At 43.3% G+C, this 26,015-nt stretch overlaps 1 protein-coding gene across 3 annotated transcripts in view; it reads right to left on the minus strand.

Annotated features, from left to right (window-relative positions):
- Alpha-man-iib (alpha-Mannosidase class II b) overlaps positions 1 to 26,015 on the minus strand; it is a 146,551-nt gene that overhangs the window by 11,561 nt on the left and 108,975 nt on the right. For all 3 annotated transcript variants that reach the window (XM_076774460.1, XM_076774462.1, XM_076774461.1), the window contains 3 exons: positions 17,270 to 17,362; positions 11,277 to 11,449; positions 7,550 to 7,683 (listed from right to left, as the gene is read on the minus strand). In XM_076774460.1, coding sequence (XP_076630575.1) covers positions 7,550 to 7,683; positions 11,277 to 11,449; positions 17,270 to 17,362 — 400 coding nt within the window. The remainder of the gene's footprint in view (positions 1 to 7,549; positions 7,684 to 11,276; positions 11,450 to 17,269; positions 17,363 to 26,015) is intronic.

Below are 26,015 nucleotides of genomic sequence, written 5' to 3' on the forward strand. Positions count from 1 at the left end.
CGGTCCTGTTTAGAAACAGTTTTCAATCTTACGCTTTCGTGCAACTTTATTTCAAAGAATCGGACGCTGAGACCTTCCAGTCCTTTTCAGACTCTAAATGGGACATATGAGCATCGAATTTAAACAATTTATCGAGTAATACGTGGTTCATCTGTCTTCAACGCTATCTTCCTCGATAAAATGTGCATGGTTTCGACGCGAAATAATTTTTATGTACTCTTTCCAAATATTCCAGAGAAATATTCGTCACTTTTCACCGATTATTAAACCTATTCTACGCAAGTAGAGAAATGCATCCGTGTGTAATTTTTATTAGCGCGGTGAAAAATAAAAATTAGAGGAAGCTGGCTGAGATTCGAAGAGTCCCAGGGCGAAGGTTTCGGCGAGAAGAGGGCGATCCAACGTTACCAGGGGAACGAAGACGAATCGATAGGGTTGTAGACGTTAACGTAAATCCGGAGGAACGTCGTACTTACGCTGCAATAACCTGGCAATGTCCACGACAGCGACGTTAACGCGCGCGCTCAGCTGCAAGCAAAGTGCATCCTGGCGAAATTTCGGGATCGCATAAACCAAAAATAGTCGAGGCCATCGTCGATATCGGGGGAAAAGATGAAACGAAAATCTCTCCTCGAGATTCTGGTGCACGGCGATCGGCGGAGGAAGGAACCGGAAACGTAACAATTCCAGGGGCCAAGTGTCCCTGGTATTTTCGATTCCGGCGTACTTGAAATCGTCGGAGCGTGCTTAAACATTAATGCTCACTGTCCCGGATTGTTACCGGCCCGTTAGACCGTGGGTTTCGCATTCGCGGAGTCATCGATGGTCTGAGGCACGGAAATTGCGTCAATTATTCGAGGAAGTCCCGCAAATTGCGTGCACCATGCTCGTCGGAGCCCGCGTTACGAGAGAATCGCTCGAAGACGTCGTCTTTATTACACTGGAATCGCAGAGAATTTGTTGTTTCTGATTTATTTTTAAACCCGTAGGATTCACTGTGAACTATAATTCTCGATATTGAGTTATTTTTCGTTGTCACAGGAAACCGTATTTTGTTATATTGCGAGACGGAATCCGTTAAACGATTCGGTTCGAGCTATCGTAGTTTGCACACGTCGTGCAATCGCCCTTTTCATGTTTTGGCGATTGCCGATTGTTATTCGAACTGTAGCGAGTTCTCGTGTAAAGTTTTATTCTGTTTTCGTTATACAATGGCTACTATTTCGATCACTGTGTGTCTCCTATTGCTATGCTATTAACAATATTTTTTAATCGAATCACAGCGTTTCGGAACGCAAACGATAGCGCAGAGGACTCGTACGGATTTTTCTAAAGTAAATGTAAACTAACGATTCGGGTTGCCTTCTCTGGAAAATTATAATCTGCAGAAAGGGGATTAAATCTCTCGCGGAATTCGATAAATCCCGACGATTCCTCCGGAATTCTAAAACGCATCCGGAGAATTTCGGAAGGCAGCGCTCGGAGGTCGCGATTATGAAATTCCAAATTTAACAGTAACCCGGGACGAAAACGCTTTCGCGGGAAGAGCGGAACAGGGGCGCGAAATAATCAAGAGGACAAAAAGTACGGGAAAGGACGACGCAGACGGTGACGGAGAGCCACAGGCGTGGGTGTGGCGTGGCCTAATACGAGCGAACAAACCATTAAACTACACTCAGCCGGTGCTCGACTGATTATAACTCATTAGACACGACATGTGTGCATTAAGCGAGTTATCGCGCACGTAGAGCAACCCCTGCTACACGACCGAGGGTGGAGCTGCGGCTGATGCGCGCGAAAGCTCGGGGAAAGCACGACAAACACGCTCGAACGGAAGAAAAGTTAAGCATCGAAGTTGGGCGTCAAGAGCGCCGAAATATTCCCCGCCGATTTCGATGCCCCCTGATTCGTCTCTTCATCGATATTCCCCTTACGATACAGCCCTACGAAACAAAGGGTCGAAAACTTTTTGGCCTCGCCCAGACGGGGCCGAGAATCTTTTTAAAACAATTTTATTCCCTTGTAAATATCTTTATTGAAATCCATCATGTTGATGATTACGTTATAACACAGGTCTTCTATATATATTTGTGTCGTTTCATTAATCAAATTTAACATGGATTGATGACAAATAATATTTACGAGCTTTGTAAATTTTGGCAGTTTGTTTTCGAAAAATATTTATAACCGAAGGGATTCTCGAATTTTGTAAGAAATAGTGCGCTGGTATGGAGTATTATCGTATTGAATTTTAGTCAATTTTGTTGAGAAACGTAAAAGTTATAAGCAGAAATGTACGCTGGTCTGCCCGAGCGTCGATCTCTACTACTGACAGTCCTTTCTCAGTAGTGCGGCGACACATTAGTCGGCCCAGAGAGCCTCGAGCAAACAGAAAAATAATAAATGCCTCTCCGCCACTTGTTGCTTTTATTTCGCGGCGATCGAAGATATTTCGAGTTCCAGGAGCACTCGAAGAGCCTCGAATTTTCTCTCGACAGCGAAAGAACGGAGGAAAAAGGGAAAATTCGATCGAACCACGGCGGGGCGAAGATAGTCTTTTTCAAAATAAAAATTCGGAAGAGAGACATTGCATTTTGCTTGAAATAACGTCGCGACGAAAAAAGGATAAAAAATGGTAGACTTTCAAAATAATCATATTCTAATATCTTAGAACGAACTTGTTTCGAGTGGACCGTTTAGAATTAAAGAGATTCAAAGATAAATTTTTACGAATATGAAACTTCAAATTCTGTAAACGGTTGAATCAACAATTCTCGATTTCCTTTAGCAAGGAAAAGATCTTAGTTTCTTTGTACATTTTTAGTGATTAATGACTCCAACGCTAGGTCTTTCGATCCCCTGGTCTTATTTTCGCCTGGAATCAGCCCCGAGAGGAATTATTCTCCGCGCGTTTTGAACGATTGCGAGGGTGGGATCGTCTTGGATAGTCGATTTCCCGTTCGAGGGAATTTCGTTCGTGGAAGACGCGGATATCGTGGGATCGAATCGTTGCGGAGATAACGCGGTGCTCGTTAGCTGCCGCTAATTTCCAGCGAGCGGACCGAAACGAGCTAGGTGCTTCAGGACAGGCCGGTAATGGACTCGTCCCGGCGCGCTTCCGGTTATTATCGTGCTTCCTGCGTATTCGAGGTCCGACTCCAAGTGGATCGCGAATTATCTCGATTTCTGCAATTGTCGATATCGCCGTCGCCCCCGCGATCGAATCGCTTATCTTCCGCGCCGTTCTCCGGGATCCCGAGACTCTGGATTCCAGGGGGTTAATCTACCGGCGTCGAGTCTTCGATGTCGCTTTAATTGCGATAATTAGCGCCCGCCCGTTCACAATCGTCTCCCAGCCACCACGAAACACGCGTATTTCTTGCGTCGTGGGAAATCGAAGCGTCTCGAGGCGTTCCTCGTCAACGTGTTCGACATCGATTCAATTTTAATTTTTAATGTCTAATTTCGTTCCGTGTACAGGAATAACAAAGTATCGTAAGCTTCGCTGGTACGAAAAATAAATTATACAATCGGTGTTTCAACGTCTAATCTTACGATTCGTAGAAGGAAAGATTAAATCCGTTGCGAGTCTTTTAAATTTGCATTAAATTAACTCTAATAACGCAAGTTAATTAATTTTTACTCCATCCCTAGGAAAACTACTAGTCTAAGAAATCGAATAAAGTTCAAAATAAACTTGATTCAAATACTGTTTACGAGACAAAATCTTGTTTTAGTTTTTGATAGAGATTCCTTGTATTTTCTAAGATCAATCGGAGCCACGGAACACGGAATATTGTATTTAGATCATCGTCGTTTGTCCCTAGTAAACAATGGGAAGACCCATTATCGTCGGACCATTGTCCTTGCGCGGACCGCGATAAATCATTCGTTCCGTTGATCGAACGGCCGCGATCGGAATTAGACGCATTTGCGATCGTGATTTATGCTGATCCATTTACGATCTGTGACGCCCGCAGTGTAATGCATAATTCCAGCCGTCACCGTGCGCCGTGAAAACTTTGAAAAGATTACTGCCCTTGATATTAAAATTCTCGTGTTCAACGAATGGAAGAGAACGTTCGAAAAATATGCGCGAAATACATTTATCGTTTTCGATCAGAACGATTTAACACTGGTAATTTTTATTTATATTTATAATTCACTCAGGCTCGATGTCTTCCAACCGATATACGAGGGTGGTCCCAAAAGTATCTGGCCCTATTGTTTTAAACAAATGACTATGGTCGGAATTACCAACCTTACAAAGCTTAAGTTTCAAGTTTGAAGACGCTACATTGTTTAGTATTTGTTTGACAGTCATTAATAGTGAACGCTCTCAGTGAATTTGTAAACATGGAAAAAATTGGTCATCGTTATGTGATAGAATATTTTCATTTGAAAGGTCTCAGTCCAATCAATATCGAAATTGAGTTAGACTCTACTCTGAGGGAGTCTGCTCCTTCATTTACAGTAATAAAATATTGGGTGGCAGAATTTAAACGAGGTCGTACGAGCAGTCAAGACGAACACCGCAGTGGTCGACCAATTGAAGTGACCACACCGGAAATGGTGAAAGAAATCCACAAAACGGTATTGGACGATCGTCGACTGAAAGTGCGCGAAATTGCAGACATGGTAGGCATTTCAAAAAGTGCTGTACAACGCATATTGACTGAAAATTTCGACATGAGACAGCTGTGCTCAATATGGGTGCCGCGTTTGCTCACAATGGAACAAAAACAGCATCGAGAGGATATTTCAATCGAGTATTTGGCGATGTTTCACAGGAATAAAGCCGAGTTTTTGCGTCGATTCATAACCATGGATGAAACCTGGCTCCATCACTTCACACCTGAGTCGAAGGAACAGTCGAAACAATGGACTGTAAGGGAAGAACCAGCTCCAAAGCTGATTATCTTGAAAAAGAAAAAACAATTAACGGCGAGTATTATGCGAATTTATTGCAGCGTTTGAGTGACAAAATCAAAGAAAAACGCTCGCATTTGGCGAAAAAGAAAGTACTGTTTCACACATCCGTTATTGCGATGGCCAATATCCAGGACAAGTTCGAATTGCTCCCTCACGCATCCTATTCGCCAGATTTAACCCCCTCGGATTATTTTCTCCTTCCAAACTTGAAAAAATGGCTCGGTGGTAAAAGATTTTCCAATAATGAGGAGATGGAGTCTGCGGTTAACGGTTATTTTGAGGAGCTCGATGGTTTTCACTATAAACAGGGTATCGAAGCTATTGAACACCGCTGGGAAAAGTGTACTCAGCTAAAAGGAGATTATGTTGAAAAATAAAGATATTTGTTCCCATATTTCTTGTGTTCTTTTTGTTAGGTCGAGTACTTCTGTGACCACCCTCGTATCAAGTTTATTAAATAATAGATACGCGTTGTAAAAGAATTAATCGCTTCTACGGTGTATCGAAGGAACGAAAATAATTACAAATGGTAGATCGAACTGTTAATCTTGTAGAAAATTTTCTATGACACTGTCGATTATTCCTGCAGAAACAGTGTCCAGATTTTCTGGTCGTCGAGTAAGCCGAATCAACGGTCCAAGTTTCAGCAACCGGAACTTCGAACGCGTCCATATTCCCCAGAGCATCGACGTCGAGAACGTTTCCCCGTGTCCTCCAGCGCTCGCGATCTCAACATAAGAGGGCGATCTCGCTGGGGGAAATCTTCCTTTGGGTCGACTTCCTCTATCGAATACGCGAGCAGTCTCTGTCCGTTTCGATTCCATTTTCCAGCGTGTTTAATCAGCTGAGAAAGCGCGGAACTTCGGCTCCCGTTTCCGAGTTATCGTCTTTTTATTTATTTCGCTTCGGTGCTGGTGGTTTTTCCAAGTCAAATCGCTCGGAAGAACTGCATTCTTCGAACCTATAAACTTTCTTCAGCCTTTGAATGGAATTTTTCAGACTTCGATTGTTGGGCGACGCAAAGGGTGTAAAGACCCTGTTCAAAATGGACGAAATCCTACCGCGTCGATTTTCTTCGACGTTTCGCGAAGCCGTGTCGTCGGTTCCTGTTTTCAATTTTTCCTCGAAATATTGAAGGCGGGGAACGAAAAATTGTTCGAACATATTATATTTAACGCTTTACGTTAAATCTCCGACGAACATTGTATCAAATATCTACATTTTTTTAAAAAAACAATCTAACTCGATTTCCGATTGGAACAACGAGAGAGAACATGTCTATATTTATTTAAATTCATTCGAAAGCGTTTTAATATGTTATTGAAATCCAAGTAACGTGTTTGTAATACTTTTTTCGAACTAAAATTTGAAAAAATAGTTCAAGAAAAATATCTACTCAACAATGACTATGTCATCGAATGTCTATATTTTTTTTAGATTAAAAATTCTATTTTCTGTGTACTCTAGATGGATTACTTCACGCACGTAGTTATCGGACGAAGGATACACGGTTGACGCGAGTAATTCAGCAAAGGGAATGGAAACAAATCCGCGAACGCGTCGAAAATGTCTCGCTGAAACGGGCCGCGCGGTAATTCACGCGATTCCCCACAGCCATCGTGGCGTACCATTGAAATAATGCCAGTTGGCTGTATTAACTTCCAATTATTAGGCTTCTGAATATGTATGCAACCCGTTCGCGCTTAGGACGTTAAATTCCAGGCCAGACGCGGTCAATATGCGTACTCGCGGGCATTATAGACCGATATATCGGCAAATATTCCGTGGCCGAATATGGAACGTGATGAAAACGCAACACGTTATCGAGCACGAAACCGCCGATTGTAAAACGAAATTGAAATGGAAGAGTTTCGCCCCCGTTCGACACCGTTCTTATCAAGGCTCGAAACGTTAAAGCTACCGTTAAATTCCCCCTCTAAATTTAAATTACATTAAAGATAATTTCTGTATTTCGACCCTCCAAACGCAGACGAATCACGGGCGACGATAACGTCTGGACGTATTTACGAGAACGGTAATTATTATTGCTAGAAAATATCGCGTAATCAAGGGAATTCCAGGGACACAATAAAATCTCTCACGGTGGAAATGTCGTGGCATTAAACCGGATCCTTTTCCTTTCATTGCGATCCAGGGCGGGGGAGACCGTAATCAGAGGGCGTTAAGGGCGAAGAAGTGCAATCTTCCCTCCCAGAAACCGTCGACCCTCCTTATTGCTCCGAGTCTCTCGAGCACGTACTCCGGATCGACTCGAAATCCCTTCGACCGACGGAGAAGCTCTCAGTTATTGCGTCTTACCTGCATCCGCCCGGGAAAACGACCAACCCCCATCCTCTTCGGGCCTCGTTTCCCCGTCGATTTCTCGAAATATGAACCAGTCGAAACTCTTACCCTCCCACGCAACCGCACAACGATTATTTATCGCTCTGTTACACGCGAAAACCGACATGAGCTTCGGATTAGTCTTTGCAAATTTCAATGTTCGAAACGACTACTGCTGGCAATTAATATTAAATAATTAAATCTCAAGTCTCCGAACATTTTCGTAGGATATTGTAGATGTATAGAATCGCAGAGTATTCATTAGACTACTCACCTTCGATAAGTTGATCCAACATGGCGTAGATGTGCGAAGTAGCTTCGTCGGTCATTACCCAGCCTCCCGTGGTCATCTCCAGTCTGCCGTCTTTCACCAACCTCTTCACGACCATTTTCTTAGTGGGATGAGCACTGTCAAGGACATCAAGAACCACCGATTACTCTTTCCGCGAAACTCTGAGTATCGAACGTTATTCCTATCCATCGCAGACGTCTCTGTATATTCATAATATTCAATTAATGGATAGAACGATAATAATTGGAAAATTAACTCTGAAGTCGAGTCTATGTCTACAGCCTTTCCTAGAATAAAATTCTAATTTCTTAATAAGAAACTCGGCTACTGTAACTTCCGGTCGAAATATTTTTTAAGCTAATCGTGGGTGTGGAAACCTCCCTCGCGGCTGTGGACGCAGTACGGGAAAATGATTTTGCACGGTTGTCGAGGCACAGTTTCGGAATATCCTTAATCTTCGCGCAACATGGTCGATTGAAAAGCGGAAACAGAAGTAGAACGGAATTCATTGGTGGTTTACGAGCCGCGCGGGCGCAGAAACACAGCCGGCCGGGTAAAATCACGTAAATCCCGGTTGGCTGGAATGCGCCTGGCAATAAATATGATTTGTATCGCGGATTGTATCGTACGAAATTACAAGTTGCGGTGTTACACGTTACTCGTGGCTATCTGCGATGTAACTCACAATTACGCGAGCTCTATATCACCGGATGCCGGCTAAGATATTCGTATTTAACCCCTTTAGGTGGTGAATTATGCTCCAAGGAAAGTCTCGGGGACTTTTGCCATTCCCATTCTCGCGATCAATCGGAAATCACGCTGATCTTCGTAATTTCGTTGCAGCCATTTTCTTTAAGAGGGTGGACTAGTCAAAAATCACGATCCTTCTAGTATTTATAACTTTCTAAGAAATTACAGCTCACCTTTTTTGAATGATTCGTCTTATTTCCAATTGTAAAATATGCTCCAGTAGTTTGACAAAAAAATTAACACCGTGCTATTGTCAATGTCGGTGTTCACAATTTCGTAGCAGCCATTTCCTTTAAGAGGGTAGATTAGTAAAAAATCACGATGCTTCTAGCATTTCTTTATATCTTTCTAAGGAATTAAAGCCAATTTTTTTCGAACGATTCGTCTTATTTCCAATTTTAAAATATGCTCCAATACAATACTAATAAAATACTATTTTGGAATTTTTTGGAGTAGAAAAACATTCTTATCGAACTCTGATGGGAACAAAAAGTTTATAACTTGGAAAAGTAGTCAGTCTGTGAGATACGTACGATCATCAATTTGTGAACGCATCTTTGGGACAGCAGCCATTCATCCTGAACTGCAACGTTCCCCTAACTCTAACTGATCAGGATAATCTCCCCGATGAGGACCATAGAGCCTACCAATACCATCGTTTTCTCATGGAAGCGGTCGACCTTCCGTCAAAGGGACACCGATGCAACCCATAGGAAACAGTACCTGTCTCGACACATTCGAATTCAAATCTCGCCGGCTGGATCAGCTCGAATCTCCATTTTCCCATGAGCACTGCCACTGGCAACGCAAAGGGCACTTTGATCGATTATGCTTAGGTTCCTAATGGTCTCCAGAGCATGCGCGGACAAAGTTTTTTGCAAATAAAGGAAGGGCCAAGCTAGGAATTATTTATACTCTCCGGAATAAACTATTAGCAAACTTTTTAACACGTGAATGAATTATTGCAATTAATCTGAGCCGGGTTGGCAGCATTTATTGCATGGACGATATCGTCTTTTTAGTTTGGAATATTATAAATTAATATTGCTTTCTAAAACAGCGTTAAGTAGCACATAACGAACTATGAATTAATTTTGAAAAGGGAATGTTGGTTACTTTAAAATTTTATAATTCCTGGGAGAATCCAAAATATATTTAAAGCTTCGAAAATTACTCCCATTTTAAATTGGGTGTGATCGAAAAATAAACCGACGCGTATTAAAAATTAACCCCGCCATATCGAATCAACCCCTTCGCTGCCATTTTTCCAACTCCAATGTGCAAGTACGAGCTGAAATTTAATGTTATTCTTTTTAGATACCACCGAAGATAGCTTCATTTTCTTTGGATTAAACGATCCAGAGAAGTCTCCTAGATTTGCATTATTTGAAAGAAATTCTCCTGGATCATCTAGTTGACATTTTGTATCTAGAAATTCTCCTGGATCATCTAGTTGACATTTTGTATCATATAATCGTAATACAAATATCGCGATCAGCAGCTGCTGACAGTGCTACGCTATTACATTGAGAATTTGTTGGCGTATTATTTATTTTTGCATCGATTTGAACTTAAATTTAAAAATGCATGATAAATGCCTTTCGAAGCAACAGAATCTGCGTATATTAATTTCGATCCAATATTGTTCCAAAATTGGAAATAACGTTCGTCGAGAAAGAAAAGGGCGGGAAAGTGGTCGGAACGAAATTACCCTTTCTCCAGCAACAAAAATGGTCGTTCTCGTTCGCAGCGTTCTAAGGTGTTAAGGGAAGAAAGTGGTTTTCGATCTTCCAGATATTGCCCTTCGGCCGAAAAGGCCATGCTGCTACTTCTTCACCTAATGGGACGTTTTATGACAAACCCCGTTCCACGAGAGACGCGTACGTATCACGCAAATGTACGCAACCCTCACCCTGTTTGAGTCCAAGGAAATCTATTCTCGCGATTTTGTCGTTATCCTCTTATCGACCCGGCATTCCAAACGATTCCCATTGTCCCGTTTCTCGCGTAACGGTTAGATTTTGATCCACCGAACAATTCTATAAAAAGAACACCCACTCCTTGGGGCGAAGTTATATATCCTCCCTCTTCACGATCTCCTTTTACGCCCGCGATACTTCCTCATCTTTATCCTCCGCTTTCTGTCGATCGTTAAAAAAAAAAGAAGCTCCTGGCTATCCTAACAGATACGAAAGGGGATGCCTTAACTGCTCTTTCGTGTCGATCCATTCTGCCTGCTATCTCTCTTTTCTAATGCTCCCTTTTACGACTGTCGTCCCTGCCCCGGTGTATAAACGCTCTCCGAGCCTCATGGCCGAGATAATCGAACGTTTTCTACGGCTTACACGGAAATTTTTTCTTCTTACTCTCTGGGTAAAATTAATAATGCCTGGAGGAAGACTTATTACTGTCTGGATCTTTTAAAGCAGCTATCGATTCGATGTTCTTTCGACCAGAAACACAGACCATACGAGGTTTCAATTATCACTTGTAATAGGTACTTAACACTAGATTTGTTTTTCTTTTAATTAGAACATACATTTGTATCTTTACATCCATGAAATTCAACCTCGAATCGATGGGTTCCTTGAATCTACGGTTAAACCGAATCATTTTAACCTCAAAAAAGCCGGTGGCGAGCACAATGGCGCCCAACAGAGCAGCACTACGTTTGATTAGACATTTATTTGTCACATTTCGACTGGACAAATATGCTTCTGAGGCAAAGGAACTGATTTGTGCTGTCTTAGAGGAATCTCTCGATGTATTATTATATTTATAACCTGAAATCAACTGACGATACACGTAAAATAAAATTCGAGGTGTACCGCGTACTAGGAATATAATGTTTCACTAAATAAAATACGAAGTCACGAAATACCAAAGATATCGAGAAACGTGACACTCCTGAAAGTTTAAATTTCGTTTTGGGAAGGGAAGTTCTACGATATACACTCACCTCTCCCACCAGAGCGATAAGAAAGACACTTCGCTCCAGATGAAGGTCATATTCGGCCATTGCTGCAGCTTGGAGACCATGTTGTTCAGGATGCTCCTAGTAGAGCTGTGGAAGTACTGTTCGAACGTTTTCAGCCATCCTGGATCCGTGTGACTGTGGGGGACCAGGATCACCTAGAACCAAGGACACATCCTTATGCTCGGTCACTGTAATCCAAATTTCGACTAAAGTCGTTCTAAAAATTGTTAATGAAAAGGACCATTCAAAATATCTTTGAACCAGTCTCGACTTGAAAGCCACGGAAATGAAATCCTTGTTCCGGTTCAGAATTTTTGCCCCCTGTCGTGCACGGATTTTCATAATAGTAATCCCAAACTATTCTAATAGAATTCGAGGTACTATTATTATTATGCAAACGCGAGCCAACGTGCTATCGGAAAATTTATGTAACATTTTTACGTTCGAGTGCTCTTCCCCCAAGAAATTCAAATCGACCGCGAGCTTTCGAAAAACACGATCCGTACGATTTTAATTCGTCGAGTTTCCGTCTAACAGAAATTGATGTCGATGCAGCGGTTCTCAACCACCAACGCGACGCTGTTCTAATGCTGGAAATTCGTTAATTAGGCTATACCATGCCTGCCGCGATAACGACGTTATTTCGTAATTGATACACTGCCGGGTCGAGCCCGTAATGCAGCCGCACGCCAGCCAACATTGCTCGTAAAACAATTTGCGGGACTCATTACGATTTACCATCGGTTTGGTTGCTCATACGTGCGAGACTCGCTTGATTGTTAGCCCGCCGCGAAAATCTGCGAAACGATCCCCTGGAAAAAGCCTCGTCGACGCCCCGAAGTTCCAAGCAAAAGTTTCTAGACGATCCTAGAAACTCTTCATCGAAACAATAGTTATTTTATCCGAGAAACTGGCCAAGCAGTCAATATTTTTTACTATGCTATTACTACTATTTTCGTTTCTTAATCACTGTTGCAGGATTTCAATTATTAGTTCTTTCAAAAGTACCAGAGTGGCAAATTTATATTTATAAAATTCATTTCGATACGAGAAAAATTCCTAATCTTTAGAGGGTCGAATATTTTAATTTTTTGATAATCGTCCAACTCGAAAAGTTCGCGCCAATGAAAATTCATAACGATCCCGCGTTTCCCGTCGCTTTTTCTCGCGTCCCTACGCCTTGATTCTCTCTCCTTTATGAATATTTAACGCGTCGCCTCTGTTTGATCTTTCGAACCGCTTCGTTCACGGTCGATCGACCCTCGATCGCTTCGCGTAGAAAAATGGAGAATCACTCGGATGGTTGGAGAACCACTGCGACAAAGGATTGCGATAAACCGATATTAGTTCGCTCATAATCGACGTTGGAAGCCGTGGCACGTTAAACGGCGCATAGTTCACGGACGATCCCTATTATGCACCCTCGTTTATTATCGAACCACACAGAAACTCCAAACTTCTGGCGAATCGATGGTTTTAGCACCTTTGGGGCTAACTTTATTCAACCTTTAGACAATGTATTGCATCCATCTTAGACTGTGTACGGAGGTAGCTACGAAACATTGCACGGTGCAAGGGCTGGATGCCAGGAAAACGTCGAAATCTAAGATCTTGTAAACGTTTCGACGCTGAAGAATATTTAGAACATCTTCACATTGTACGTCGAGATTTCTTGCACGAGACTCGGTAAACGATCCCTAAAGTTAGCAAAATTATCAACAAAAATGATGGATTGGAAATATTTACAAAATGGACCATTTCTAATGGCTAATCGTTAGAAAAATAGAGGCGTCAAGATCGAAAGTTCTTGGCAGAGGATACAGGAAGCGACCACGAACCCAAAAATGGCGGGAAAACGACCCCTTTGGTTGTAATGGCGAAAGGTTTCCCACATTTGTAGGGCATAGTTTCTTGTAGGACGTTGGAAACCTACGAAGTCCCTCGATTAGAGGAAACCAGGTTCCAGTTGAACGATATTACCCAGAAGTCGGTGAAGTAAAATGATATCAGCAACATGCTCGTCGAGGGAGACATCCTCGGGATCATCCGGAACCTGAACTGCCTCCGAGAGATGAGAGGTGCCTTCGGTTATACGAGGTAGCCTCGTAAAAACCGAGTCTGCCCTGGAAAAATGTCACCCTGCTTGCCTACCACGGCTAGATAAATGTAATGGAACGGTCACGAGTCGGCTGTCGGGGGTGTACTTACCCCCGACAACCCTCCGATCCTCTTTGTTTTATTTCCTCCATTCGCCCTCGCAGCCGAGCAACAGCAAGACGGCCTGTTTATTAACGTTATTCGTTTATTAAACGAGACGACATCTTTTTCGTGCCAACGTGCTCGAAAAAGATAAAAAAGTCAAACACGATTAGGAGAGAGACGTTCGTTAAATGGACTGAGGGGTGGTTTCGCAGTTAAGTCAAATGCTTTGTAAAGATTCAGCACCGACGATCGTGATATTTCGTGGATGAAAACTATTCTAGTTATTTTTACTGTTTCTTGTCAAAAAATGTCCAAGCATAGCAAAGAAACCGCCACAGTAGGGCTTAATGTTTATTGAGTTATTATCGAAGACGTTTCTTTAAAATTGTCACAAACCGGTGGTATCAGCGATTATTTTAACTAGGAAATAATTCCCCGGGAAGACGGGGTCTCGTAGCTCAGGAATCCCGCTCGTTGGCTCGTTCCAGTTAGAGACGATAACTGTGATTTGAGGAAGTAGCTGGCAAAGTTATCGGGAAACTGGCGGGCGAAACGGATCGTGCTTCTCTCGAGAAAGGACTGTTTCAGGGCGAAGGACCGGGGGTGTATTAAAGGGGCGCTACGATCTGTGCTACGGCCGTCTCATGCATACGAATCAGCCTTCGTGTCTCGTGACAGCTTTTGCTCGCGTCACTCGCTCTTGGCGTGGCTTATTAAACGCGCGGGATGACCATTCTGTAATTAACGCCCCTCGACGATTCGAATACGTGACTCGTACAATTTCCCAGAAGAATTTTAAACTTTACGTTGCCTGTTTGCGTTTCTCGGCCCCTTAACGTTCATAGATCCTTACAATAAAGAAATAAAATTGATATTTGTACGTTAAATACTGAAGAACGGTTTTGGGAACGTTACCATAAAATAGATATACAATAGATAGGATCCTAATAGATAGGATGACAAACGCCAAACCTGCGGAAGACTTGCTCAAGTACCGCCATCTTGGCTCTGAAATCTGCTTACGCGTCGAGAAGTTTCGGATAAGCGAATGAAGGACAACAATGGCTAAGCGAAAGGGATCGCTGAGTAGTCTAGAAGCGGAAGGAAGCCCTCGCGAAGAGGAGCGAAGGTGCATAGGATGCATTCCGCAGCGAAATCGCCGGCGTCGGTGCATTGTTGTGCACGCGTTTTCGAAAAGGCCACCGCCCACCATTGTGTTCCGTCGACAATACTCTGATGAGCCGGTATTGTCGAACTTGTCGAACTCTGCCGCGATCCGGGGCACGATGAAAGGGCCAAAGGGATGCCCGCGTCCGCGTTTGTCCTCGCGCGAGCCGGGAAGTAGCAGAGGCTCCTGGGGGATTCGACGAAATCGCTTTCGTCCGGGAAGCACTTCCTAGCTTCCGAATAAATATTTGTTCCGCTAGATCGCTGGCGAATTGGACAGTTCGCCCAACCGATCGAACCCGGTGTATCCTCCTTCGGGGTTTTAGATCCTTTCGCGAAACAAAGAATTTCGAATTCTCTTTCAAGTTTCGAACGTCCAGGGACTCCTATGACAAATTTCTGACAGAGAATTGGTATATTCTATGCCAGGCGGTTCGAAAAATTCACCTTGCCCGAGACTTCGATGTCTCTGGGGACGCATCTGACGAAGTTTAGGGGCTTTGGAAGACGGTTGCTGATTTAAAATTAATTTTCGGTAACCTGGTGGGTCCTAAGATGCATCTAATTCTTCTAAATAGTGTTAACTGCCTAGTAACTGACTGGAATATCTATTTGTCAATGATTGAGTGTTTTGGAAGCTGTTAATTGACCTAGAAGTAATTTCCTGCAACCTGGTAGCTCTAGAGACGTCGTTATTGAGGATTCTAAGACATTTCTGACTTTCAAAAATAGGATTTCCCACATAATCACTGATTGGAACATCTATTTATCGATGATTGAGTGTTTTGGAAGCCGGTAACTGACCTAGAACTAGCTCCCTGCAACCTGGTAGCTCCAGAAGTCTTCGTGCACCTTCTGAACTCTTAGGACTCGCTGAACACGACTGCCAATAATTTCTAACGTAGCCATCGCTTAATTTTAAAGATAACGGTTCCTAAAGATCTCTTTGAAATCGAACGAACCGTTTGCACGTGCCAAAGAGTTTATCGAGAAAGATTCTCGGTCGGCGTCGTGCACTTTTCTCAGCGATATTATTACTCCTGGCAGGTTCACCATAGGTTAGCTATATTCAGGACAGCAGTATCACCTTGTTAGGAAAGATTGGAGAATATTGGCGTGTTTATGACGCTCGGGTACGTCGAGATCGTGCGGAAAATCTCCGCAGACGACGGGCGTCTTCGTCGATTCCCTGGAGAGGCGTGCGTATATCGGCGAGCGTCTTCGATTATTACGCTTCGCAGGAGCTCCTCTTCTCTGTGATTTAATTTTATTCCTCGAATGCCTTGCTCGATTCCCCGAAGCGTCTCTATTTTCTTGCGCCACTCTCTGTTCCGGTGTTTTGTCGTTAGCCGGACAGACTGCGCCGGAAAAATCGTCGAATGCGGGGGTTTCGCGCATTCGACTTCGTCCAGGTGGGGGGAAGCTCTCCAGAAACTCGCGTTCAGCAACGGCAGCCTGCATTCACGTCCGCGAACTAATTAAGCCGACGCATCCAAGGCATTTCAGAGAATCGTTAACGAAGTTTCATCCCTCATCTCCCGACGAGGATCCGCCTTGAGGCTTCAGAAAGCACGTACACGCTGTCCCAATTCTCGCTAAGCTGCCTGTACCTTCTGTTCCTGGCTCTGTAAACGTGTCTCTTCATTCGTCGAACCCATCAGCCTCGCATCGCTTCATTAGACAGACCAGATTACCATGGATCCGTTCCGTTTGCTCGGAGATTTCATACTTTTCCAACGGGTTTAATCCTTATCCATCCAACTCCGTTCGAGTTGCCTTTTTGGGTACTCAAACATAGCCTACGATCGTGATCCAAGTCGTTTGCTAGCATCTGTAGACGAGGATTCTGGGAGAAATTGTCCTTCTTACGACGTGGGAGGACAGTTTCGTCCTGGACCTGCTAGCGAACCCATCGGTAAGGAGCACTTGCGAGAAAGACAAGAGCCGTAGCCCTCTGGCGACGAGTTTGGGAAGTATCGCCGCAACGACCTACTTTTCCAACGATTCAACCCCTTAACCGGCTCACTTTTCGTCCTAACCCGCCACAAATGACAATTTTTCAGTTTAACAATGTATCTTTTCTTTTGACAAAGTGGAAACCGAAAGACAAGTTAAGGGGTTAAAGTTCCTTCGTTGTTGAAAAATAGGAGATTAAAGTTGCTCGTCGAAGTAATAGGTTATCGATCGCGTAGAATGGAACAGGTTTTTCCTGGTCGAATGCATATAAACAAGAAGCTAAATATGGAAAACGCGGAGGAAAATAGAAACTTTCCACGACCTTTGACAAAACGTTCCCATTTGTGGCTTCGTCAAGTGCAAGGGGACGGCGTACAAAGGTTTGTTGGAAAACCGCAGCGCGCGCGTGTGTACAGAGAACTAAATATGCATCAAATGCACCAGGGACTTTTCTCCGGTGCCCGATCCGACGACTGGCCAACGAGACGAAAGTATGCGCGTCAAACAGCGTCAAACATAAATATTGGGACGAGCTAGTCTCGTAATCGACACGAATGACGTTATCTGACGTTAATACAAAATTCAAGCTCGTTAATTATTAAACAAAGTAATTCATCGTAGATCAAAAGATTCGAGACTCAAGATCGTACCTTCAATGGTGGCCTCGTTGGATCCTTTCTGAGCTCTGCGTATCGGACCTCGAAACTCTCGTCCCAGTACTCCTTGCTTCGCATCCACGATGGCTGTAACACAAACGTTATTTGTTATAATAGGTTCCATTATTTGTTATCCACGTAGAGCTATCTACTAGGAACGTTCGATTCTTTATCGATTTCTCCTCAAGCGTCTTTTTTTTTGGATCAAACTTGAGAAAACTCAATCCGATCAAATGTTCGAACAACTCGATTGCATTCAAATTTTTACCCTGCTCTTGAACAAGTTGGTTGCGACGCGTTTCAGAGAACACCAGGCTCGGTTTGTTGCGGTTTATCGCGGCGTTTGGCCGCGTTTGTCGTTCCTTATCCTCGTTTGGACACACTGTCGCGGATAGCGGCGCGTATCTAAGGTGAAAAACCGGGGCGAAAGATGCAAATGTGTCGCGGCGGGCGATGATAATTATACCCAGAGGGGGAAAATGAAAGAATGGCCAGCGATTTTTATGCAGACGTTGCTTTACGCAGCGACTTTTTAATTAATAATTAATCAACGTCCCGCGTATCGCTGCGAGTGCCAACGTTCCACGGACGCAACCGAGTTCCTGAACGCGATGCACGAACGATTCGTGGGCCATGTTCGATGAAACGAGTAATAGAATTTACGGGCTGAAGATAAGAAACTACGCGCCGCCGTTATTAACGAGCACACGGGGATAGGAAACGAGCGGTTAATAACAGAATCGCCACTTGGCCGTCTAATAATTTACCGTCGACTGACGATGTGCGCCTCGTAATGTCTAATTACGAGCATTATGGTCGATTATTGCTTGGAAAAACCTGGCTATTGACAACGATTTCGCCATCTATGACGCATCTCGATTTATTTTATTTCTGTGTGTCGCCATCGACTGGAATTTTAAATAATAATAAATTGCAAAATAACGCGGGACGTTTCGATACCTTTTCTAATCGGAAATACCTTGTGAATATATTAGAAAAATAGAACAAAAATGATAGCCATCATCGTACAGATATTTTGCTAAAAACGAATCGACTCTGGTGCCTCAAAATGGAGCAGTTTGCTAACGTCCAAGTTGGTTTGGACTAATGGACTCGTGATGAAGATTTTGGTCCAAACATGAATATCACGAGCCAGACTCGCGGACAGCAAATGACGATCGTGATTGAGTTTTAGTTCCTATCAGTACGACACAAGAGTTGGTCACGATTCTTATAATCTCTGTTATAAATCAGTCTGGTCTGTTTGACGCCTACCGTTTGGGCCCTGATTTCGTCGAGCTAAATGCCACGGGAAGGGGTTAGTCCAAATCAACTTGGACGTTAGCAACTACCCCATTTTGAGGCGCCAGAGTCGATTCGTTTTTAGCGAAACATTTGTACGATGATGGCTAGTAAGAGAAGGGGTTAACGAACAGGAAAAAATTGACGCGAAGAGGAGACTTCGGGAACATTTCATAGAACCATAGGGGTTGGTTGGCATTATCTAAAACACGATCGTTAGAATTTCGTAAGAGCTTTCGTGTAAAGCCGCTCGCTCACGCGGCATGTCGCGTTTCCCTTATCGCCTGGGATATCGTGTCGGTACAATTACGACGATAAAGCCGTCGTTTAATGGAACGCGCGAAAGGGAGGGTTTTACTCGCTCAAAATTGAGAAAGCAACGACAAATTTTTATGTATCATCGATGATTTCTAACGGAAACGCGTTTTCGAATCAAAATTTATCAAGACAGAAGCTCCACAATTTCTCGTTGAAAACCAATTCATTGATGATGATACTACCAAGTAATCTGAGAAGCGTTTTATTTATTTATTTTGACGGAAAGGCTGTTTGTCGTTCAGTTTTCCACTCGAACCGTTCAAAAATTCATGGAAATTCGGAATTGTTCGGTCGAGTAATGAGAGAAAAAAGGTGCCCCGGTTAAAACAGTGATAGAACGCGATACCATCGGGAGCAATGAGGTAAAACGAAATTGGAATTCGCCGAGAATCCGATCCTCCCGGCTCTAGGCAGTCGCAGTCATCGCTGAAATTCGAGGATCCTTTTGTTTCGACGAAACCATCAGAATTCCGAGCGGAAAGGCCTGAGGTTTCCACCCTCCGTTCCTCTCGAGCGATTGCTATTGTCTACGGGGCTTTCGAAAATAAACTGCTTAGAACTTTATTTGGTTACCGGGGCCTCCTGATTTCCTTGGAAATTGGCTCCCTGTTCGCGGGAACGCAGAAATTGTATTTAACCCAGAACACCCTTCGACTGTACACACGCCGTAAATTTAATCGCCAGGTTCGGATATTAGAATAAATTACGATTACGTTCTAACCAAATTAAATTTGTTTTCTTTTTGTGAATGCTTCTTTCCAATGAATTATAGTTTCCTGTGTTCCTTCTAAATAACTAGCCTCTCGTGGTTAGAAAGGAACTAGTCCAGAAGGCTCTCTAAACAAATGTGGCCATTTTTGCCATTTTTACCAGAGTCTAGCATAACTTCTCCAGGAATAGGACTCGAAAAGTGATTCCTGACATCGAGGCTCGAAGCTTCGTATCAGAATCGTCGAAAATGGGTTGACAATTCGATCGCCATTAGCCTGGAGGAGAAGGATGGACCTCCCTCGAAGAAGAAGGACAATTCTGAGGAACGAGATCGAAAGCGGTGGCAGACCAGGGTTCAAAGGCGAGAAAGTCGAATAAAAACAATTAAGCGAGAAGGAGAAAGGGATTGGATAAGGGAAAATGTATACAAAGGCGTCTGTCGCGTGACGATGACGCAGTGTATGAGAGAGGGGAACCTGGGGGACGGGGGTGAATGATTTATGATCGCGGAAGGAAGGGGGACCCTGAGGAAATGTATGGAAATGCATTCCAACTGCGAACGAAGAATCGAAATGGAGGTTGCCTTGAAACCAGGATCTTCAATCTCTGATATTCATATCGCACGCGAAAATTAGGCAAAATCTTTCGTGGATGAACGAACGCTTGAAAAGTGGCCCTCGATTCTACATTGAGTGAAACAGCTTATTTAACTTTCAGAAAATTGTCACTCAACGCGTAGTCTTGGAATCGTAGAATCGAATTAAAACAAGTCCCAGTTCTTTATCTATCTACTCTAAATCTAAAGAATGGCGGAGAATGACACGTGTTTACGCGAGCTTCTTTCACAGTTCTCGGTGTCTTTAATCGTCCGTCGAACCGGATCCCTACCCGTCGAGGAGTGTATTTCCAGTAGAAAATTCGCGAGGATCGTTCCTCGAATGGAAATTCGAAGCATCCCACGTTTTCGGGATCCAGTGGATCACCCAGTCAGTCGGACAGATAAATGGAAAGATAGATAGCCCGGGGAAAATAAAGGGGAGACTTCCAGAGGAATGGAAGGAGCGCCAGTTGGGGGATGGAGGTCTCTCTTCTCGGGTCTAATTTCGTTAAAGGCGCGTAAAGGCGAGGCGTAAGATCGATCGGGACGAAGGAAAGAGCCTGGGCTCCCCCAGCAAATAATCCGCAGTGAAAGACGGCCTCGGTCGATGGATTAGGGGCCACCGAAGCTTTTCACTGTTTAATTAACGTCCGTGGGATTAACTCTGTTACAAGGAAGCTCGGCTGATCAACGGATAATCGATCGGTCCACGAACGGCCGGTTGGAAAAATATGTCTGTCGCGAGATTGGCCGTTTTAAATTGGATTCTGTTCGCGGAAAGCTTTCGAAACCGGCTGAGGGGATCAGGCCTTAGACTATTACAAAGCTTTTATTAGCGTTGTAACACCATAAATATGCTTGGAATACTCGAATATTGTTATTCGAACAAATAATGCTGGATACAATTGTCAACGATCTATTATATACAAGTTACACTTCTATTTACAAAGTAGTTTCTTTTTTCGAAATGTTTAGAATATACCAGTTTTACCCCTACTCGTATTCGTACACTATAACATGGTGATTCACTGTAAGTGAAGAGAAACTTTGTGAAACTATGAATTCTTTTTGTATTTATTTTTACCAAGTGTTGCTTTTATTACACTGTATTACTTCTATTTACAAAGTACTTCTTTTGTTTCTCTTTTTTGTTAATATTAATCAGGTAAGGTAGCGTCCAATTACACAACCGATAGAGAGATATAATATAAACAATGTATAATAATAATAACGCCAATAACACGTGGTATTTTCAAACTGGTCACTCATCCTAGTCTGGTCGTTCCATTTTAAATAACATTTATCATAATATAATTACATTAGTGTAGATGATGGATATATTCAATATTTTACAGAAGTTCCTACTTATTTAGTCCAAGCTTTACCATCACTTTTCATTATACTACTTGTACTTGAACATCGCTTGTTTATTGTATCAAAAATAATGGTAGTTTGGATATTACAAAAGTATTTGTTCGCAGCCTTTGCAGGAAACTATGAGAAAGCCTGCTTACGAATAGATCAGAGGAGAAAAATTATATTTTTAATTTATTCAACTAGAAACCCTCAAATATCTCAATGTACCAGTTTCAAAAACAAGCTGTGGGCGCTGCGTCGCTACGGTGTGAGAACTCGTGAGAATCGTAGGAGGACAGGAAGCAGGCCCTGCCTCAGACGACTAGAATATTAGGACGTCGGTCGAGGAATGCATAGCAACCGAGGAGTCGGTCGAGCGCTTGTGAGAGCGCGGCTCCTCTGGCGGCGAGTATGGGAGGCGACGCCACAAAGCTTTTTTTCATTCATAACGTGTCACCATTATAGCGTACGAATACAAATAACTGTATATAAAAGTACAAAAAGTAGAATACCGCATGTAGTGAGAATGTGTAATAGATTTGAAACGTCGATTTGAAATAGCTCACAATTAATAAATGTAAACATCTTGGTATTTCATTACCGATAATTGATTCCATATTATTCCAGTAGAGCAAACGATACGCAGAGTTTGAAACGCGGGGGACGAAAAATACGCCCGCGATCGCTCGTACGTGCAATTAGTCAAAAGTTTACGAGATACCCGACAATGAAGATCGCGTTTCGCGCGCTGTCGCGAAAACTCGAGATCGTGCCGCGAACAATGAACACACGGACGCGGTATTTTCTTTTAATTAAACCGAGTTTATGCGTTTATCTCCGCGACGCAGGCTCCTTTTAATTAAGGGACCGCGGCGCGGCATTTTTTTGAAATTGTTCCGCCGCGCGGCCGGTGTCTCGCGACTATTTCGCCGCGGGAATGTGTCTTCCCGCGGGTCGTTTGGCACGTAGCCTGGCGAGAGACAAAAAAATTGAAAAAAGAAAGAGCGAAAGAAAAGAAAAACCAGAGAAAAAAGGAAAAATATTTGAAAGAAAAAAAAAGATAAAATTCAATTTCCCCGCGACGCGCACACCGGGCGATAATTATTTGCGCGCGCGCCTGAAAATATTAATTTGAAGGAATCCTCCGGCCGAGCGAGAGAAATTTTCACTCTGCGGCCGGGGGTGAAAAAGAGAATAAAAAAAATCTACGCGATGCGCTCTCTCTCTCTCTCTTTTTCCCCCTCTCCCGTTCTCTCGCGTCGTTGCATTAAATTTCGCGTTCCGCCGCCGCTGCGAAATTACACTTGTATCGCATTTTCTGTCCCGTTTTTAAAATCGTGCACCGTGGCTGCGTTTCAATTTCGAGCGAACCGCCGCTTTAAACCATGGACGGGGGATTATTCGATCAGTTTCCTATTTCGATATCGCGCCGCGCTTTTGAATCCTCCCAAGATTAATATTCAAGTTTCCGAGCATCGAAAAAAACGGGTTAATTCGCGAAAATTGACAACGTTCCTCAAAGACTTCGAAGATCGGGCAACAGTGTTTTCATTTCCGAAATAAAATCCCTGTCAACAGTGATCGCGAAACAATTTTTGAATCAAATATAATTTAAAAAATTTGGGTAAAATATTCATGGCGAACCTTTGAAAACGCGAAAAATATTAATATCGAATAGAAACACGTACGAAGAATGGAGAAATTATTAACTACGTTTCGTCGTCGGCTCGTGAAGAGGCCAATCGATTAATCCGCCGACTGTAAAAAGAAGGTAATGCTTCGAAAGCTGAACCGCATCGTCAGAACCAAGTCAGGAGGAAAACATTATTAATCGTCGACTTTTCCCGGCGTCCAGTCGACTCACAATGATTCGTCTTCCCCGCGACTGCAAAAAAAAAGGCGAAATTTATTGGCTGGGAGCGCAAGGGGGTAGTTCTCGCGCGTTTTTTTCGCTCGAGCGAGGCGTAAATAATTGGGTCGATGCGGCGGACGTGCTCGACGAGTGGCTAACTGAATCGAATTCCTCGCCGGTGTGACGCTTGCCGCCAAAAGGGACGGAAAAAACGATGGAAAACACGCGGTGGAAGCGATGAAAGAGATATCCAATCGACGACTTTTCACCCCGAGAATCGTCGAATTCCTCGAAAACTTCGACGTCCCTCGAGGGGTGGTTTCTTACGCCTCGTTTGGTAATTCTGAGACACTAGAATCGAGTACTCTAACGCGATTGTTTGAAAACATTTGCAACGGAGAGTCTCAAAAAACTATAACAGAAACTTGTGGCGAGAAACAGCATCAACATCGCTCAATTTTTGGCATAATTTTAATTTGCCAAATAAATAATTTCGTTTTTACACTGCTGATGCAAATGGAAAAATAATATTTCTAAACTAGAATGGTTTAAAGCATGGACACTTAAGAAAAAGGGAGGGTCTGAAACGTATTGAAGGGTAATATAATTTTACTCTAAGGGAGTTTTACGAAGTTTGGAGTGCTAGTTTGGAAACGGTGAAAATAACAGTGGTTCCAGGAGTTGTTGGGCTTGTTTATCTAGCTGCTGGCACGAAATACCTAAAAAAAGAAGCGACGTAGTCTAAACTAGAACGCCCTCGTGTCTGTTCTGTGCAGGTGGTTCAATCATGTAGATCACCCTCGCCTCGCGTTCGAGGGTAATCTTCGTGTACGAGAGTGGCTGGAAACCATGAACCATTCCGCGTCAATCACGCGTCAGGAACAAAGGAATGCTTAGTGCACTGGATGCACCCATTTGCCTCCTTGTCGTAGACGCTCCCGTCGCATGCGCATCTCCTTTGACGCGCTATTAGACGACGCTGGGGGAAAATAAACCATCGAGCCTTCCTCGCTATCAATCAAACGCGGGCATCCTGATAAATTGAGCTTTTACTATACGTCGAGGGGTTGAGAGACCTCGTGGAAAGAGGTCTCGAAACGCCGCCACGGTAACGGGAAAAATAACAGTTTCGCGCAACGGGTTCGTCCCGTGTAATTACGCTAATTTCGAAGTTCGGAGATTCCAAAGCAGAGGGTCGAAAACCGTAGAATTCTCCGCGAGACCAGAACTTTGATTTCAGACGATCGTAAAAAAATTTATTTCGTTCGACGTCTCGAGTTCTCTGAGAGATTTCAGATGTTAATTCTAAAAAGAGGAGAATAGAAAGCAAATAAGGGGTCGTACATTCTAATTTCATATTAAAATTCGAAGAGATTCGACGTTCGAAATATTGACGGGAGTTTGGTGACGTTTGACGCGGTCGTATGGAGAAATGTTGTCTCAGATTTCAATTCCAAATAGAGGAGTATAAAAAAACAAACGAGGAGTCATAAATTCTAATTTAAAATTAAAATTCGAAGTGGTGAAAGATTCCAGAGACTCGACGTTCGAAATATGAACAACGAATCGCTGACGGTAGTTCGGTGACGTTTGACCAGGTTCGCGTGGAAAAAATGTTGGTAGCTGTTTCTTTCGTTCGTTGCTGACTCTGCTAGCGATACAATGGCGGGCGCAGCGAATTAATTTATTCGAAATTCGGGGCGAATCGAGTGGGAACGACGGCAGAATAGCCGGATTAAAGGTAATCGCATATCGAGCACGGCTACGGCCGCGTAATGTGCCCTAATGGGCCGGCTGGGCCCGTGTAAATTACTTTATCTGAAAATACGGACGAAATTGCGGGAACGCATTATCGCGCGATGCGTCATCACGGCCGCGATCCATACATCGCGAGGTAGAATGAAATTTACGACGCCGGTATAATGCGTATTCAGGCGCGGAGGGGTGTTCGCGGAGCTGGAAACAGAGACGCGTTTTGCTCGACGACGGGAGGAATAAATTGCGTTTGCGGCGTATCCGCCGCCGTTCCGTCGCCGACGTAATTGCTTGTCCCGTGGCGCCTGGAAATTTACCGGAAAGATCGACTCTTCGACGCTCGGTTTTTGCACCGACACCCCAATCTAAAGATCCTCAACCTCTCCAACTACTTGTCAAATGGCCCAAAAAACGAACGCAAACTTCAAAAAACAGAATCAAATGGTTCTGTATTCCTAAAAAAAACTGACTAAATAATAGGAATTAATTTATTTTTTAATATTATAAGTTTATTCTTAACTAGAAACATTTTGCATTTCAGCATGTACGAGATGTGGCTATTAAATAACGGGACTGATGCTGTAAAACATTTTATTTTGATTTCATACGTATTTACCTATTATCATCTTCAATATACACCCCTCCTTTATCCCTACAACGTTTCATGCGAATCTTCCATTGTTCGAAATAGTGCTGGAAGTCTTCTTCTGTCAGATCCTTCAGAACGCGTGCCGCTTTTTCTTTCACAGCTTCAACGAACTCAAATCTTGTTCCTTTTAATGCAGATTTTTCCTTAGGAAACAGATAGAAGTCGCACGGCGCAAGATCCGGCGAATAAGGCGGGTGGT

This window comes from Colletes latitarsis, chromosome 10 (assembly GCF_051014445.1).
Source record: "Colletes latitarsis isolate SP2378_abdomen chromosome 10, iyColLati1, whole genome shotgun sequence".
Taxonomy (NCBI): domain Eukaryota; kingdom Metazoa; phylum Arthropoda; class Insecta; order Hymenoptera; family Colletidae; genus Colletes; species Colletes latitarsis.